This window comes from Semicossyphus pulcher, unplaced genomic scaffold (assembly GCF_022749685.1).
Source record: "Semicossyphus pulcher isolate SPU_LCO1_2020_fin unplaced genomic scaffold, fSemPul1.0.p SCAF_1, whole genome shotgun sequence".
Classification (NCBI taxonomy): Eukaryota; Metazoa; Chordata; class Actinopteri; order Labriformes; family Labridae; genus Semicossyphus; species Semicossyphus pulcher.
The window spans coordinates 37,381,576-37,398,468 of NW_027211603.1; the positions used below are offsets into that span (position 1 = coordinate 37,381,576).

The 16,893-nt window shown below is 43.4% G+C and overlaps 1 protein-coding gene across 1 annotated transcript in view; it reads left to right on the forward strand.

The window, feature by feature from the left end:
• Positions 1 to 16,893, forward strand: part of adamts17 (ADAM metallopeptidase with thrombospondin type 1 motif, 17) — a 91,693-nt gene that overhangs the window by 64,212 nt on the left and 10,588 nt on the right. The window contains exons 11-17 of the mRNA XM_069657838.1: positions 1,121 to 1,222; positions 1,362 to 1,507; positions 1,933 to 2,102; positions 2,545 to 2,672; positions 8,838 to 8,958; positions 10,545 to 10,619; positions 14,542 to 14,622. Of these exons, the coding sequence (XP_069513939.1) occupies positions 1,121 to 1,222; positions 1,362 to 1,507; positions 1,933 to 2,102; positions 2,545 to 2,672; positions 8,838 to 8,958; positions 10,545 to 10,619; positions 14,542 to 14,622 (823 nt within the window). The remainder of the gene's footprint in view (positions 1 to 1,120; positions 1,223 to 1,361; positions 1,508 to 1,932; positions 2,103 to 2,544; positions 2,673 to 8,837; positions 8,959 to 10,544; positions 10,620 to 14,541; positions 14,623 to 16,893) is intronic.

Sequence of the window (16,893 nt, forward strand, 5' to 3'; positions counted from 1 at the left end):
TCTCAGCCATCAGCTGTTCTGTGGGAAACGCTCATGGATGTAAACTGTAACTTCACGTGTTGGTGGAAGCAAACAACCACGAGGCGGTAATCCCTGTTTGTTGTAAAATGCTTGAGATTCCAGCAGTAGCACCTCCGTGACTGAAGCCTGATATTAAGTAGGTTGCTGCTGTTTGAATCCACCTGGTAGTGACTTAATACATAACTTTAGCAAAGGAAACACAAGCCCTCTGAGCTTTAAGCATGTAATTTGACTGTGAAACTGAGAGGTTGACTAACAAGAAGTGTCTTGAGCACATGGTTGTTCCCCCTGACCTCTATATTTAGTCTGCTACTTTAAGGTTAAACCTGATATTGCATGAATTCCCAGTTTGTGTCCATAGTATTTATTATTACATTACATTCACTGCAGAGAAAAACATGCTTTTCATTTAAAGTAAGCAGGATTATAGTGCAAACCGGTCTACATGCAGGTGCACATGTTCTAAAAGTGCAAAATCTTTCACTTCCCTGATTGGCCTTTAAAAGGGAACTTTGGTGTCGTTCAACGTTGTCCCTATTTCTCATATTTCAGGGTCTAAATTATTAAAAGATACAAACTTGCTTCATTAGATGGTTTCAGCCAGCAGCCACAGTGAAACAGGCCGTAATGGCTGCAACGTAATTATTGGGTGCAAATGTTCCTGATCAAAGTACGGCCAATATAAGTTATTGTTTTTGTCACTGAGAAGCTCAGATCGTTAAGTTATTACACAGTTGTGTTAAATACTTGATTCTGACTGGTCTATCAGGGCATTTTAAGGTCTGCTGTTTCTCTGTGGCAGACCTTTGCTAGGGGAGCAGGCTGTGAGCTTTGAGTGAAACAGACTCTTTTTCAATGGAAGAAATATAATCATTTTTTAAATCAATAAAATCATTATTTCCAAATCAATGTTTTGTTTCAAATGATTGATTTATTTAGTGAATAGCCGTATAATTAGCGGGGTAATGTTAAAGCAGAGGCTTCTGCTCGGCCACCTCTGATCACCCTCACTGTACATTATCCCTGACATAATACTTAGAATTGACACATATTTGTGTGTGTGTGTGTGTGTGTGTGTGCGTTTGTGTGTGTGTGTCAGCACTTGATGTGTGCTGGCCTGTGGTGTTTAGTAGAAGGGGACACATCCTGTAAGACCAAGCTGGATCCTCCTCTGGACGGCACAGAGTGTGGAGCAGACAAGGTACAGCTATGCTTCCATTCTCTAATACTGTCAGGTAGGCAGCAGCTTCTGACTGAAGATGCCCGCTGAAAAAAAGGAAGTGTATTTGAAATCATTCTGTGTGTGTGTGTGTGTGTGTGTGTGTGTGTGTGTGTGTCAGTGGTGCAGGACAGGCGAGTGTGTCAGTAAGACTCCCATCCCTCAGCATGTGGATGGTGACTGGAGTCCATGGAGCCAATGGAGCATGTGCAGCAGGACCTGCGGTACTGGAGTCCAATTCAGACAGAGGAAATGTGACAACCCTCCGTATGTTGTCTGTCTTACTGTCTGTCTGTCTGTCTGTCTCTGTGTTTGTGTTTGTGTTCGGGTGAGAGAGAGATTGATTGCATGCATCATATTTCCCACATCGCTGTAAAAAAATTTGCTGCCACAAAAATTCCCTTAAAATGTTTGGATTCCTGTGAAATTTGAGTATTTTGAAACCTGGTCCAGTTTACAGGTACATATTTTACAAAATGTTTGTGAATGCCTTCATAGGAGGTGCTAGTCTCACCGTGCCTCGATTGGTTTGTTTTCTGTGTTGTGTGTTATTGTGTTGTTGTGTTGGATCAGAGCTAACCCTTCAAAACACAGGTCTGTTACACATGACACGTAAAGACTGAATGCAGATGTCCACATAGCAGAGTGGAAAGTTAATATCTGTAAATATATGCTGTGTGTATTGTGCACAGTCCTGGCCCCGGTGGGCGACACTGTCAGAGGGCCAGTGTGGAGCACAAGGCCTGTGAAGGTCCCCCCTGTCCTAAGGGGACCCCCAGCTTCAGAGACCTGCAGTGTCTCTCCTACGACCGCCACGCCAGCAAGAAGAAGGGCAGCATGCTGACTGCTGTTATTAATGATGGTGAGACACACACCAAGGTCAATGACGTGGTCGCCTAGATATAAATAGTGATAAATAGTGAGTGAAAAAAGCCTGAGCTGTCTGAGCAGTCGGAGTAGAAATATTAGAAAGTGTAATGTGAGACTTTTCAGTAGACGAACGCCACAACAGCATACTGTGATCATGTTGAGCTACCTGCAGAAACAGGTGAGGTGCTTTTCACATGTAGGCGACCAACATGGTTGTGGTAACAGCGGTCCAGGTATGGAATGGCAGAATTCCAATTAGATTTTATTATTTAGTTGTAAAGACTGAATTGTTCCTCATCTAGTTGAACAACTCTGGATTGAAACTCAAGTTGTTTGATTTTGTGCTTTACTTTTCAACATTACACTAACTACATGATTCCTTATCTGTGTCTGTGTGCGTGTGCACGTGTGTGTGCGTGTGCGTGTGTGAGCAGAGAAGCCGTGTGTGTTGTTCTGCAGCCCAGTGGGACGGGATGTGTCGGTCCTGATGGCTGACAGAGTGATGGACGGGACGCCCTGTGGACCATACGAAGCCGACCTGTGTGTTAACGGGAGGTGTCAGGTACACACTGATGCGTACATGTGCACACTGATACACATTTATGTCAATGAGTGGTTCACAAATACAAATTTTTATCTGACTTTTTTTGGCTTGGTGGCCAACGTCTCGGCCTGTCCACCCGTCTTAAAGAGACGACTTAGACCTCCTCAGGTTCATCCAACCACAACCTTCAGTAAATACCTGACCTGATGATCAGAGGTGCAGCACCTTAGACCATTGGATCGACCATGTGGATCAAAAAGGGCACCCACAGGCACCTCTCTGTCAAAACAGCACACACAGCGTAAGTTTTTCAGCACGCCGCAGCTAAGAAGGAAGGTGTGCTGAGATAGAAAGCAGGTAAATCATTAGTGCTCAAAATAAAGATCAAGGTCCATGAAAAGATGCTAATCGACACAAATTTAGTAGTAGTGGCTGAAAGCAGCAGGAAAGTTCATCCAGACACAGTTCCTGGAGGAGGAGGGGAGATACACCGAGCTGTGTGAGACTGCCGATGACGTTATGAACCCAGATGCAACAGTGTTTAGTTTTCTGACGTATCTGGAAGGGCGATATTGACGGGTTCTGTTTAACCAATGCAAATAAAGACAAACAAAGCCCTGTTTGAACTCGATCAGGTAATTAGGGTACATTTTTATCGCTTGTGGTCTGAACACAGCTAAAGAAGGCTCTCACCTTCTTCCCCAGCCTCCCCTTGGCAGCAGCAGGGCAGAAGTTATCTCTGACTCACCATCCCCCTGCTCTCCTGCCCCACAGACACTACACCCATGAGTAAAAACAACAGAATCACATATATTATGTTGTATTGCATTTATTGACGTCAGGAGCAAATGACAGTTATGATAATGGTCCAACTATCCTGATTATAAATAGCTCAGGGTGGATGAAAACGTGCTTCCTTTGTCTTACACAGATCATCACTGGTTTAACAGCAGAAGCATGGTCTAACCACGCCCTGACGCCCGAATGACAGATCACAATATGAATCTGTGTTTTTGTAATTTCTTCTTTCTAATTCACAGTTACTAATTAGTTACAGCCTGCCAGTTTCACCACCAGACATTACTGTTGTTAAGCACTAACTGTAGAATATATTGTTGTCATCTTATTATTAAGACCTTTTTATGTTGTTCATGTTTTATCTTAACCAGAGTAGATTCAACATATGTTTAGTGTGCACACTAACTAAAGAGAGAACCTACATGCAGCTGGTGCAACAGGCTGCAGGTGGTCAGAGAGGCAGAGCCATGAATACAGCTCTGAGGTGTTAGTCTTTTCTACAGTAAGAACTGTAGAGGAGGTTAATACTGCTGCTATCAATGAAAAATATCAATCAGTGGTGAAATAAAGCTGTGATGTGTGGCTTAACAGTCTGCTGCTCTGCTGGGGAGGGTGAGGAGTTTATTTGGACCTGATGCCCCGACTATAGTCAGCCTTTTGTGTTTATTTGCTAATGTTGGATGTGGTACATGTGGGAGGAATTCCCCCTGCTCCTGGCCTTCGCAGACAGAGAGAGAGACTGCTCCAGAAATTCTAATATGGATGCAATTATCATGACGCACATGTGCTTACAAAAGTCTTACTTCTTACAGCTCAGCAATGACTCATGTATCCTTCACTATGCAGGATCACTTAGAAGAGATCAGATGAAGCACGCTTTGGTTTGTGTTGTGTGTTGAGGGTTTGTGCGCTGTGCATTAGGTCATATTAGGTTTACAATTAAAGAGGAATTAAGGGATTTTTAAACCCAGGTCCTATTTTACATGTTTTTGGAGTCTAAAAAACAGAAAAACAAGTTAAAAAAGTTCTGAAATGTCTTCATTGCTCCAGCCAGCAGCTGTGAAACAGGCTGTAATGTTTGATTGATGTTAAGGCCACTGAAGCGATCCCACTGCACAGCAGAAATTAAAATAAAGAGAGAAGCTGTGAACGCACGAGGCACAGCAGCGTAACTTCATGAATTATTTACATCTCGAGACACGCCGTCAGGATCGTACAGGATCTTATGTTTATTAAAGTCTGCGTGCTGACCATCAAAGAAAGGTCGGCTGTAAATGTTTATTTACCTATTGTTGCTGCTGGATCACATGGCTGTTTTCTCCAGTGCGTAATGGACACTGGACAGTGTTTTAATATCGATTGTCGGTGCCACAGGTAGTTATGTCTGAGGATTGTAATAAATTTAGCTCCTTGTGTGTAAGTGTGTGTGTTTCTGTGTCCACGTTGTGGATGTGCCCTTTAAATAGCAGAGACAGTCTGCGCCATAGACTTTAGACTTTAGACCGGGTTTTGTTGGTCTAAGGCGCAGTCGCTTTCTGCGTCCTCAAGATAGCAACGTGCCACCCGTTTGCCTGACCACACCTCGTTTTAACACCAACACGCCCACGGGCACTAAAGTGTGTGCAAGATCACTTGCTATTTACAAAACATGGGCGCTGGGCGTGAAAATGACGACTGTGTGGGGTGGAAAATAGCAATGACTCTTGTGCTGTGCGCTCAGGCACTTTGTGCCGCGAGTACAACAGGGCCTTAAGTGTCTGACAACATTACAGACAGGATCCCTTCAGAGATGGACCTTTTAGTTAAAGACGAAGATGATTTTTTTCCGAACCAGAAACAGACGTTACATCGCTCTCTTCAAAGACACCAGACTCCATTGACAAAACAGTAACTTTATCTCACAAAACATACGAGTTGCAGGTCTATACTTCGACTCAAGTAATGAAGTTGTGTACTTTGTCCACCACTGCAAATATGTTAGAATATATACAGAGGTCTAAAAATACCAGAATTCCACTCCAAAGCTCTACACGAGCATTAATATGTTGACTTGTTTACATTAGACTTGTGACCTGACGAGCAGGTTAATCAGACCGGGTTTCTGCTGCTCACCTCTGCCTTCATCAGCCTCAAACATCCACATCATGCATCTGTTGGGCTCCGCCAAAGCATTCAGGCCTGCACACTAATTCTGTGTTTCACCTGAGAGGGAAAAACAGTGGAGGAGTGGGAGAATGGAGACTGAGAGAAGTATGCAGATACTGAGCTTACGGAGGGAGGAGGAGGCATGGATGTTTTTCTAAGCCTGGCATTTGAAACTCAGCCATGCTATGAAAACACTGGCAAGGAGAGAGAGAGAGAGAGAGAGCAGACAGGAAAAGGGAAGAGCAATATATTTAGTGAAGCTATGAAAATAGACCCTGGAAGGACCCAGGACTGGAGAGGGCTCCATATGGCTGCAGAGTGCCTCATGAATCTGGGCCACAGACGTGTTTGGGATTCATACAATGATACTGATAATTATGTAATGGGTTAATAATGCAGAGCTGTTCCGCTCTGCTGTAGGATTATTCTTATTATTATGGAGACACACTGGACTTGAACTGATAAAGGGGAGAAGTCGGGCCAGTGCTAACATTAAATTGTAATTGGGCTATTTTCATAACATGGTCATGTTGCCAAGAACCTCATATCTGGCTTTGGCTAATTGTAGATAAATAAATGGCGTGTTGCGTGTGCGCCGCGACCTCCAGAGTCGATCGCGCCCATTCAAGTGAATGGTCGTGATCACGCGCTGCGGTCCGTCTCCGGCACGTCCCAGAAGTATCTCTCCGCTCATGACTTATCTATTGATGAAGCTCAACATAATGCTTTGATCATCATTGTGCCCATACAAGCAGTATTAATGATGATAATAAGCCTTTACTGCTTGACCATTATAGCGAATGTATCAATCATCTTGTGCGTCCTCTCTGAGTGACAGGTGGGAGCTGCTAGCTGTCTGCTAGCTGTAACCTAATTCAGTCACTGAACGTAACCTCTGGGCTGTGTTTGTGCTGTTGGAGCCTTTTGGGGAATTTTTCATGTTACAGACAAATAATCTGACTTGCTGTGTGCTTTACTGGACTATCAATCAATCAATCAATCAAATTTTATTTGTATTGCACCAAATCATAACCAAGGTTATGTCAAGACACAAAGAGCAGGTCTAGCAGCTCGCATCAAATTCAATCAAACTCTGTTGCTTGCTTAAAAAACAGCTACAAAAACGGCTCCTGCCTACCTGAGCGCCTTCATCCAGGTCTACACTCATCTACTCTTCATGCCCACTACGCTCTGCCAATGAAAGGCCCCCAGTCCTCCCATCACAACAGGGCCCTAAACTACTACTAGACTCTTCTCCTCTGTGGTCCCCAGGTGGTGGAACGAGCTACCAAACTCCATTCAGTCCGCAGAGTCCCTTTCACCTTTAAAGGTGCTTGATGTAACTTTCAGAAATTCCTCATTCCTAGTGACCAGGTCGGCCGTTGAGGGAACTGCACTCAACCTTCTTGTACGTGCTCGCGCGGACACTCATGCATTAACAAGCATTCTGGGGTTTTGCCAAAGAAACACGAAACTGAGCATGCTCAATCTCGGAACTAAGTTAGTATCATGTTAGGTGGCGTAGTTATTTGTCAAGCTAGACTGACAACACTGACATACACACTCAGATAATATTTTGGTTGTCATAACATTAGCAAGCATGCTAAGGTTAGCTAACTAGCTCTAACATAACTACACTGCATGGATCTGGCATTATGCTATGTAACCAAATGGCAAATAACTCAATTACCAGCCAGATCAGCCCCAGGAGTCTGTGTGAGTTAGCTGATGTTATCTACTCGACGGTGTTTTGCTACGTTGCCTAACTGGCAATCGTCTGCAATAGCAGACAAGCTAACGGTAGCTTGTTGCCAGCAGCTTACAGCTGGCTGGCTAACATTAGCCTAGGCAGGTAATGCAATGATATTTGCTAATAGAAAACAATCGGTAGTTATACACATTTGCTTTGTTCTGCTACATAATTTACAAAATCAACACCGTTAGCTGGCGAAGTTATGTGTCAAGCTAGATAACTGACATACACACTCAGATAGTATTTTGGTAGTCATAACGTTAGTAAGCATGCTAAGGTTAGCCAACTAGCTCTAACATAAATACACTGGATGACTCTGGCATTGTGCTTCGTAAACAAACGGCAAACCATAACAAGCATTAGCGAACATTAGCCAGGCAGGGCGGCTGGAGAGAGCTGGGACGAAGCACTTGAGCTGTGAGAGAAAAAACACTGCACCCGGTGAGAGAACGCTGCACGCAGGTTTTGTTTCTATGGCAACAATAAGTTGTGGGTCTGTCTGTAACATCACCTTCTGATGGGTGACAGAACTACACATCATCAGGCCAAACTTTCCTCCTGCAGACAACGTGTATTTGTACAAAGCCACTTAAAGCTGCAGTACGTAAGACGGCGAGGAGAGCTGACTTTGCTTCAAAATTTGAAAGATCACAACCAGGTCCTTCCCCCTCTCTCTATGCAGCGCTCAGTCCTGCCTCCAAAGCCCTCCCCGCAGAGGAGGCTGTCATGCGCGCGCAGGCGAGTAACCACGGCAACTGAAGGAGCCAAGTATGCAATATGGCGGACACACTGGTAAAACGTGAAATGACAACAACCATAGCCGTTGTATTACACCACCAACACTATCGAAGCAGACACACATCAAACCAGCAGAAATCAGTGTTTTTGCTGTGAACGGTAATCTACAGCTAATTCTATTTGGCAAACCACCAGCACCACACACAACAGAGACTGTGGAAAAAACAGAGCCAACTAAGCAGTAACTCACTGATGTTGTGAACATTTAGCCGTGAGAGCACAGGCACACAGAACTATCAGGAGAAAGTCTGAAACGGTCACACTGCCTGGACACTTCACAGAGATATTTTCAGCCACTCGGCGATGAAACGACGCTGAACAGCAGCAGCGGGAACAAGCTAACGTTAGCCCGACGTAACACGTCCCAGTAACCGCAGACATCTTAGCAATGTGGAAACATTTTTTTAAAACAAATACAGCAGAAATGAAGCTGGGGTAATTACCTGTCGAGCAGAACTGTTTAACTCAGCATCGCTTTTTAATCCTTTCAGGTCCCGTAGCTCTCTCCACCACCACTCTTTCTCTTTAGCTTGCTTTTCCTCATTTGTCTTCTCTCACTCTCATGTACTACTGCATGGATAAAGTGACAGTTTGAGCAAATATGAAGTTAGTTTTCATAATGTTACCTACTGAGCCTTTAATCCGCCTCCTGTTGTCCTTCTGCTCTTCACTGTGTTTCTTTGGGTCAGAAAATTGGCTGTGACGGCATCATCGGCTCATCAGCCAAAGAGGACCGCTGTGGTGTTTGTAATGGAGACGGACGCTCCTGTAAGATAGTGAGAGGAGACTTCAACCACACCAAGGGAATGGGTGAGTGTGTCTGTCTGTGAGTGTGTGTTTTGGTGTTAATAGCCATGCCTTATGTATTTCTTTTTTTATGAATATAATCTAAAGTCCATTCTCATTCCCTTCTTGAAAATAAGGTGGCTTAATGCCTTAAAGTAAGATGCTGTGCACACCTCTGTGTCCTCATTTGGACACTGTCCTCTAGATTGTTGTCTTGATTTGCAGTTAAAGTCAGGTAACTTGGTGTTAAGAGAGAGAAAGTCTGCGCCAAGTGGCAGTCAGGAGCAAGAAGACCTGGTTTGATTTCTACGTAATGTTCTGTAATGTTCATTTGTAAGGCTACCTGCATGCGTTTAGTACGTTTGGTAACTAAAACCTGCACATAAGCTCTTAAAGAACATCAACATGACCAAGTAGTGTTGTGTGGTGCCTACAGTAATGAAATCCAAGCTAGAGGGGTACTAGATCGTCACATTTTGAAGCGTTGGGCCACTGATCAGCAGCTGTATTCTACAAATGAAAAGAGAATGTGTGTTCTGTTTTAGGAAGACACCTGCCAGTGCCTGTAGCTGTGTCTCAATCCCATACATACGAATAGTTTACAACATGTGCTTCATACAAATATTCATACAGTCCCATCTTTTGCAGCTGGACATTTTTGAATGAACAGGGAGTGATACAATAGTTGTACCAATAGATCTTATTTAACAATGAAATCTTGAAATGGGAAACGTTGCTTGTTTTTCCTTCTTGAGTGGAATAAGGGAGTGACATGTTTACATCACATCAACCCGCTGCCTTTATAACAAGCACAGGACCTTTGGTGAGAGACAGCAGATTCATGATACGAGCAGGAGTTTTAGAAACGTCTTTGAAGGACATATTACGTTGTGTTTTCCACCCTGTTTGTATAACACATAATTAAAGTTGAGATACATTGTTTAGGGTTTTTTTTAAGGCTTTTACACTGTCAGACCATGTGACTACATTTACAGGCCCTGGTTGGACCGCTCACACAACTCCTCATCATCCCCCACCTTGCATTTAAAGAGGACTTCCAGTATTGTTCAACCAGGACCCTATTTGTACATGTGTACAAATGATTAATGGGTCCAAACTGTTCTGGAGTTGCCCAGTAAACTGCCTCAGTTTGCAGCTGCGACATGGTTGTAATGGCTTCAACATAATTTATGTAGACAAAGGAGCCTGATCAAAGTTCTTGTTGTTTCCACTGACAGGCTCAGATTGTTCTTCTAAGTGTCTGACAACATGACAGGAAGCATCCTACCGAGATAGACCTTCTAGTTACAGAGGAAGATTTTTACAGCCCGCTTTGCTGCAGGCTGAAACAAGCTACTGGAGCAGCTCCATAACTGTTTGTACATGTCAGTCATTTAGACCCCAAATGTGAATTGCAGCATTTGTGACTGTGAATCTGTAGCATGATGAAATGAAACAATCAGCAGGCATCTGTGCACAAGGGTCATCATCTCAGACATGGGATAATAACAGGAGTGGGAGCGTGTGTGTGTTAGTGTGTGTGCACATGTGCATGCAAATGCTGGTGTGGTCCGCAGGACATGTGATCACTTCCTTGTCTTGTCCTCCAGTCACCACTAGGCAGTGTAAGAGGGTATCTACCTGTGTGATGGCTAAACCCAGAGCTGTCCCCAAGTGTTTCTCATGTAAGGTGCATGCACTGTGTGTGCGTGTGTGTGTGTTTGTGTGTGTGCGTGTGTGTGTGTGTGTTTTCTGAACTGCCGGAGTGCCTCACTGTAGGTAGATGAGATAAGCAGTTATCTGTGGGCTCCCCTGGGTGGTGGGTGCAGTCTGAATCTTTATAAAAAGCTTTGTTACAGTTACATAAGCAGCTGTTTGACCCCGTTACCTCATTATCCAGCCCAGAGGTAGGCCAGGGACACATTCCTTTCATCCGAGGTGTTTCCTTCTCCCTGCTGCTCCCGCCAACAGTGGAGGGGGAGAAAACCGCCATCTGTTATAAAAAGGTTGAAATCTTTCAAGTCTGACGTTTAAGTATTGTATGAAACATTACACTATAACTGGATTTAGCTGCTTGTAAACCCAGGTGAGCCCATGGCACTCTGTGTGTAAATGTTGGTGGGCAGGGTGGTGGAGGGCTGCTGGACACTGCTGGTTGGCTTTCAGGTGGGAGTGGTGTGTTTGTTCATTGTGGATGCGAGTTGCCCAAACCCTCAGAAAAGATCTGTGCAGGATCAGTTTCAGCCCAAGGCTCACAAAATTTTGTATCATGAACGCAAAGCTTGAATGGCAAATACCACATCTGCACATGAAGAGGACACCAACGCCAGCCTACATATTACCAAACTATTGCTTTGAAGTCTGAGGGACTATTTTTAGATGCTTTACTGAAGGAGCATTGGGTGTATTTCACCCTTACATATATCTCATAGAAGGTGAAACAAGGACTTGTATAACACAAGCATGTGCAAGCTTCACAGGCCTCATACAGCTTACCAAATAAACATGGTTCTTACATGATCTGTTCAAATGATGTGAGTAGATTCAGAGAGAGTACAGACAGAGAGCAGCCGCTTAGATCTCATGGCCTACTGAACAGGGAGCTTCATCAGGGTTAACCTGCCAGCTTTCTCTCTGTGCAACCAGCTTTTAGGAGCATTCATGGACATGTACACAGCACATGCAGAATATCTGTCCCAGATTGTGACACACAAGAGTGACCCACTACTCTGACCTGAACACTGAGACATTGACCTGAGCTAATAATTTGCATTTCAAACTTTGGGTTCATTTGACAAAATGTTTGCTGTTGTCTTGTTGGTGTGTCTGTGTTTGATGTCCTTAAACTAGCAGACTGTCACTCAGGCCCTTAACACACCTGGTGTCAACGTGTGGTTTTCGTGATCAAGCACAAGTGGACAGCCTTAACTACAGGTGTGAACGCTAAAAATCACATTTCCTTCTCATGTCACTCCAGCACGTGTAAACGTAGATTTACAGTGTGCACGGGAATACAGACAGATCGTGTCTGTGTTTATTAAGTAAGGAGACTGCATTGAAGTTTTTAATACGGTTTTTAATACACAGTTTAAAAATCAAGTGATCCACATGAAGTTATCAGAGTTTTATAATGCAGCGTAGCAAGGACACCAATCTGTGTGTTTCTTATGCTCTGCCTCTGACTCAATAACGTCGTGATCTGTCCGTATTTCCGCGCACATTTAAGTATAAACTCTGTCTCCACCAGCTGTCATATGTCCATATGCTGTGTAGTTCATATATTTCACTGATAAACACAGAGCTGTGGAGGAGCATCAGGCTTCATGATCAAACAAAGTTTCACTTCAGTCCTACTCATCCCCCCCCACTGGGCGCCTGCACAGCAGCTCTCCCCCTCTCTGTGCTGCCAGTCTGCATCACAGATTAACTTTACATATGACATTATATGTGTGATTATTTATGAGGTTTTTGAAGTCTTAATTAAGGTGAATGAGGCTCCATGTTCATTTGCATACAGAGTGGGAAAGTGAGATCCGATCACAAGTGGTCACAGAAGACGTATTTGGAGACGCATTGAATGCTAGTGCTTAGAGCTGATCACCTGTGATCCGAATTGAAAACCACATGTTAATACAAGGTGTGTTAAGGGCCTCAGAAGCTGCTGTCCTCATGGTGTGTAACTGTGTGCTGTGTGTAGAAGGACTCTAGTGTATCGGTAAGTATGAAGTCACACTACTGTCTGTAACTATGAAATACTGTCCTTTAACACAGGTTTGGGTGTGACTGTGTTCTGGGTAAGGAACCAAAGCAGCTCAAATATTCCTTGTTAAAGTGACCCCAGTTTATTTATTCATGTGTAGCATTGACGAATTGATGAATAATGGAGACTTCACAATTTATGATCCCTCTGCAATACACAACAATTTGGACATCCATTTGGAAACCCACTCTACTATAATGTTATTCATTTTGGCCATCATTCTGATCAGTTACAATAACATTTTACCTAATCTCTCTTCTGCATAAAAATATAGAATCTGAAGGCGCAGGATTTGGTACAGGACTTATTCTGGTTTCTGTTTGTAGTCCTAGTAGTATCCCATGTGTAGTATTGACCAATCACGTATCATCAAGGCTTTGGTGACGGCAGGCATCTGATGACTATTTATTAATATCTACACACATATCAAAATTTCAAATCTACTTGGCATTGTGTAGTGATAGCCGTTCAGAGTTTAGATTGCCCTCCGTTCAACAAGCTTCTCTTTTTAAAGTAGTTTTCTTCTCCTCCTGAGGACAGACCTGACAAAGCTTCATGTTGACTTGTTACTAATGTGAATCATGAAGAAACATGACATGATGAAATGATCAAACAATAATCTGTTGTGCTTCTGGCTTCTTCCTGCTGCTTGTAGAACTGTATAAAATCACAATTGAGGTTGTGTAGTTGTACTGAATATCAGCACTGCTGGGATTATATTGCTATGACTGAATCACAGCCGTGCTGATATTGAGTGTAACAGTGCTGAAGTGTGCTCGCGTGCTTTTGGATATTTTAGATGTTTCATGTTTCTCGTTCATGCCTCCATAATGTGACTCTGTTGGCTCATATAAAGCTGTGTCCAACAGGTGATAATGTCACGACGGATCAGAATGTGGCCAATATGAGAAAATAACACCAAAGTTAAGTAGAGGAACCACCAGATTGTTATAGAGGTCTGTTCTGTAAGACCACAGTGTTTCTAACTGTAAGCATTAACAGTTACTGGTAGATTAAGTGCTATCAGATTGAGCTGCTTTGTACTGATATAATGCCCAACATGGATACAGGGCTATGCTGTGTGCAGGGCTGGTGGCTGGCTGTGGGACAGAGATGACTGATGATGTCCATAATGAATTCAGCGTGCTCGATAAAGGTGCTTTGATTGTGTCCATAAAAATCAATGCACCTTATTGGGAGTTTATTTGGGGTGGTGCTGTTGTCAAGGCGGGGCATTCAAATTAATTTTTTTATATCACACAAAAAATAAAAATACATTTGAAGGATTTTACCTGTTTTTGCCAGTAAAATGACTGCTGTCATGTTTAAATTGTCCTCACAAACTACAGAGACAGTGTCTTTTGGTGCATCGGGACTTCAGGTCAAGTCTTTGTAAGCATCTCTGGTGGTTTAGTTTGACCACGGAGCCTTACTTTGCCCTGTATCCCCTCATGTGCCTGTAGTCCCCTACTGCACTCAGAATATAGGCAGAAAATAGCACCCAAAAACAGTTAAATACCATGATATCTGTAATAAAAGGGCAAAAACACTAGTATGGTCCTTCACTAGTTCATTCACTAAATAGGGAAAAAGGAAAACTATACAATATAAATGTTGATCTGATCTCATGAGGGACTGAGAACAGAGCATCTCTGAAACCTCCCCAGCCTGCCCCTGTCTCCAACTCTGTACGCCTCTGAATCTGTTCTCAAAAGTCAGATAAAAGACTCCACTGATAGCTCCCAGCAAATTACATTTGTCTGACTTTTTCCTAAAAAGTAAAGGTTTTGTGCTCCGACTCTGTCTCTGAATCTGTTTCCACCTCATTTTCTCTGTGTGTCCCTCAGGCTACATCGAGGCTGTGGTTATCCCTGCAGGAGCCAGACGGATCAAAGTTGTGGAGGACAAACCCTCTCATAGCTTTCTGGGTAATGATGCATGTGTTTTACAAGATGTCCTTATGGTCCTTGAGAATGTTTACTGCTAACTTACAGTCATAAACGCTATACAATTTCCGTTTTTTGTTGAACATTTGGCAGCTTCTAACGTGCATATAGTTTATTACTAGTACCATGCATTCATAAAATCTCATTTCCATGAGTATATTGTCTGGATGTTTCTAAAACCTTCCCCATTTTTGTGGAGGTGATATCTCAGGAGCAGGTAAAAAGGGTACAAAGAAATGTAACATCACAGTTTCACAGAGGCTTGGCTCAAGCCTTTGATCCCAGACCCCATTAAATCAGGAGGATTCTCCTCCAGGATCTGACAACAAGGAAGGTCCTCCTTATGATCAACAACCACTTAGATATACACACCATGACTTCCGGCTGGTCTCCTACCCTAGAGCACCTTAGATTAAATGTCCTTATTATTCCTTGAAGGAGTTAACATCCGTCATTCATACAACAGTGTACATTCCCCCACACACCAACACCTGGATGACAAGCTCACAGCCTGTTGCTTTTATGTTGGCTGGAGATTTAAACAACCAACTTGGGCAAAGTCCCACTAAGATATCACCAACACTAAACATTAGCTTTACATAAGATGGTAACCCTCTCAACCATTTTTAGACTCCCTTCTTGGAATAATAAAGGGCCCTCTCTGGCTCTCTGCAGCAAATCAGATTATGTCTCAGTTTAGCTTCTGCCTGCTCTCAGGCTGCGGTGGCTCTATATCATGGGTCTCCAACAGGTAGCTCGGGAGCTACTGGTAGCTCGCGGCCTGGATTTTAGTGGCTCGCCAAGAGGTTCACAGACTCACACAAGAAATCTGAAGACAATAAATGCACCTTGAAAGCCTCTTCCCACTTAAGTTCAATCAAATACACAGATGTCCCACCCCCTCCAATACAAAATAATAGGACAGGCCTATCAGCTGTCAACAAAAAACTGTGATGCTCCTGGCAAGTTTGTCAACGTCTGAACCTAACCAATCACAGCAATGTTGCAGCAACCTCCATCCACAGGTCGGGTCAGTTATGCTGTACGCTAGTTGAGCTAAAGTGAGGAGTTAGGTGCTGTTAGCATGTCAGTTCGCCAGGTTTATGATGAACAGTCAAGGTGGCCACGCCAAGAAAAAGCAGAAAACATACTATTTCCACGGGTAGTGGGAAAGCAAGTTTTTAGTAATGACTGTGAAGGACAAGTGTGTGTGCCTCATCTGTGGTAACAACGTTTCAGTCGTCAAAAGAATCAACATGAGGCGCCACCAACAATTACAGCGATGTAGTGCACGTGGCTCTTGGCCACTTAATTTTTTCAGAGTAGCTCTCAGATGAAAAAAGGTTGGAGACCCCTGCTCTATATGGACTCCAGCATACTCTTAATCATGCACCATTGCGTGGAAGTGTCCTGACTGGCTGCATCATGGCTAAGTCTAGCAAGTGAACAGCCACCAGTCACTAACCTGATTAACGTGGGCTCACGAGTACACCTGTCACCTGATAGCAGTCAGATATCTACAGCAAGAAGTAGGTTGTCACCATCAGAGAGTGCTGTTCTAATCAGGCACCAGTCAGCTCGGGTGTACCTCAAGGCTTTGTGCTTGGACCCTTCGTATACACCATCTACATTCTTCTCCTAAATCAGATCATCCACTGCCTTGGCCTTAGCCTTATCTCCTATGCCAATGATACACAGCTGTGTCTGAGAGGCAAACCATCTACTCATCTCTTTTCACAGTCCCAAAGCAGCATCTTCGGAAACTTATTAAGAAACAACTAAAAACAAAACTGTTCTCCAAGACCTTTGATCTCTCGTTCTTGTTCATCCACAGCAAACTCTTCTAGGATTAACTAATTAAGATAGGATGCACAGTGTTGATATTTAAGCTTGAAGTGTGATGATACAGAAGGTGCCTTTTTGGGGTTCCTGCTAGTTTTCAAGTCTTTATGTTTAGGCAGGTTAAGTGTGTCCCTCTTCCCCAACTATAGCTGGGTCTGTCAGGCATTGTTTACATCCTATACACAGAAATGATATATTTAAGGTGTGTATGTGTTTTGGGTCCTGGTGAACTTATAGTCCTTCCAGTGCCACAAATGACTTAAGACAAACATTAAACTTGTGATCTTGATTGAGTAGGAATGGGTTAATTGTCCCATAAAACACTGTGTGTGTGTGTGTGTGTGTGTGTGTGTGTGTGTGTGTGTGTAGGTGTGTGTGTGTGTGTGTGTGTGTGTGTGTGTGTGTAGTGTT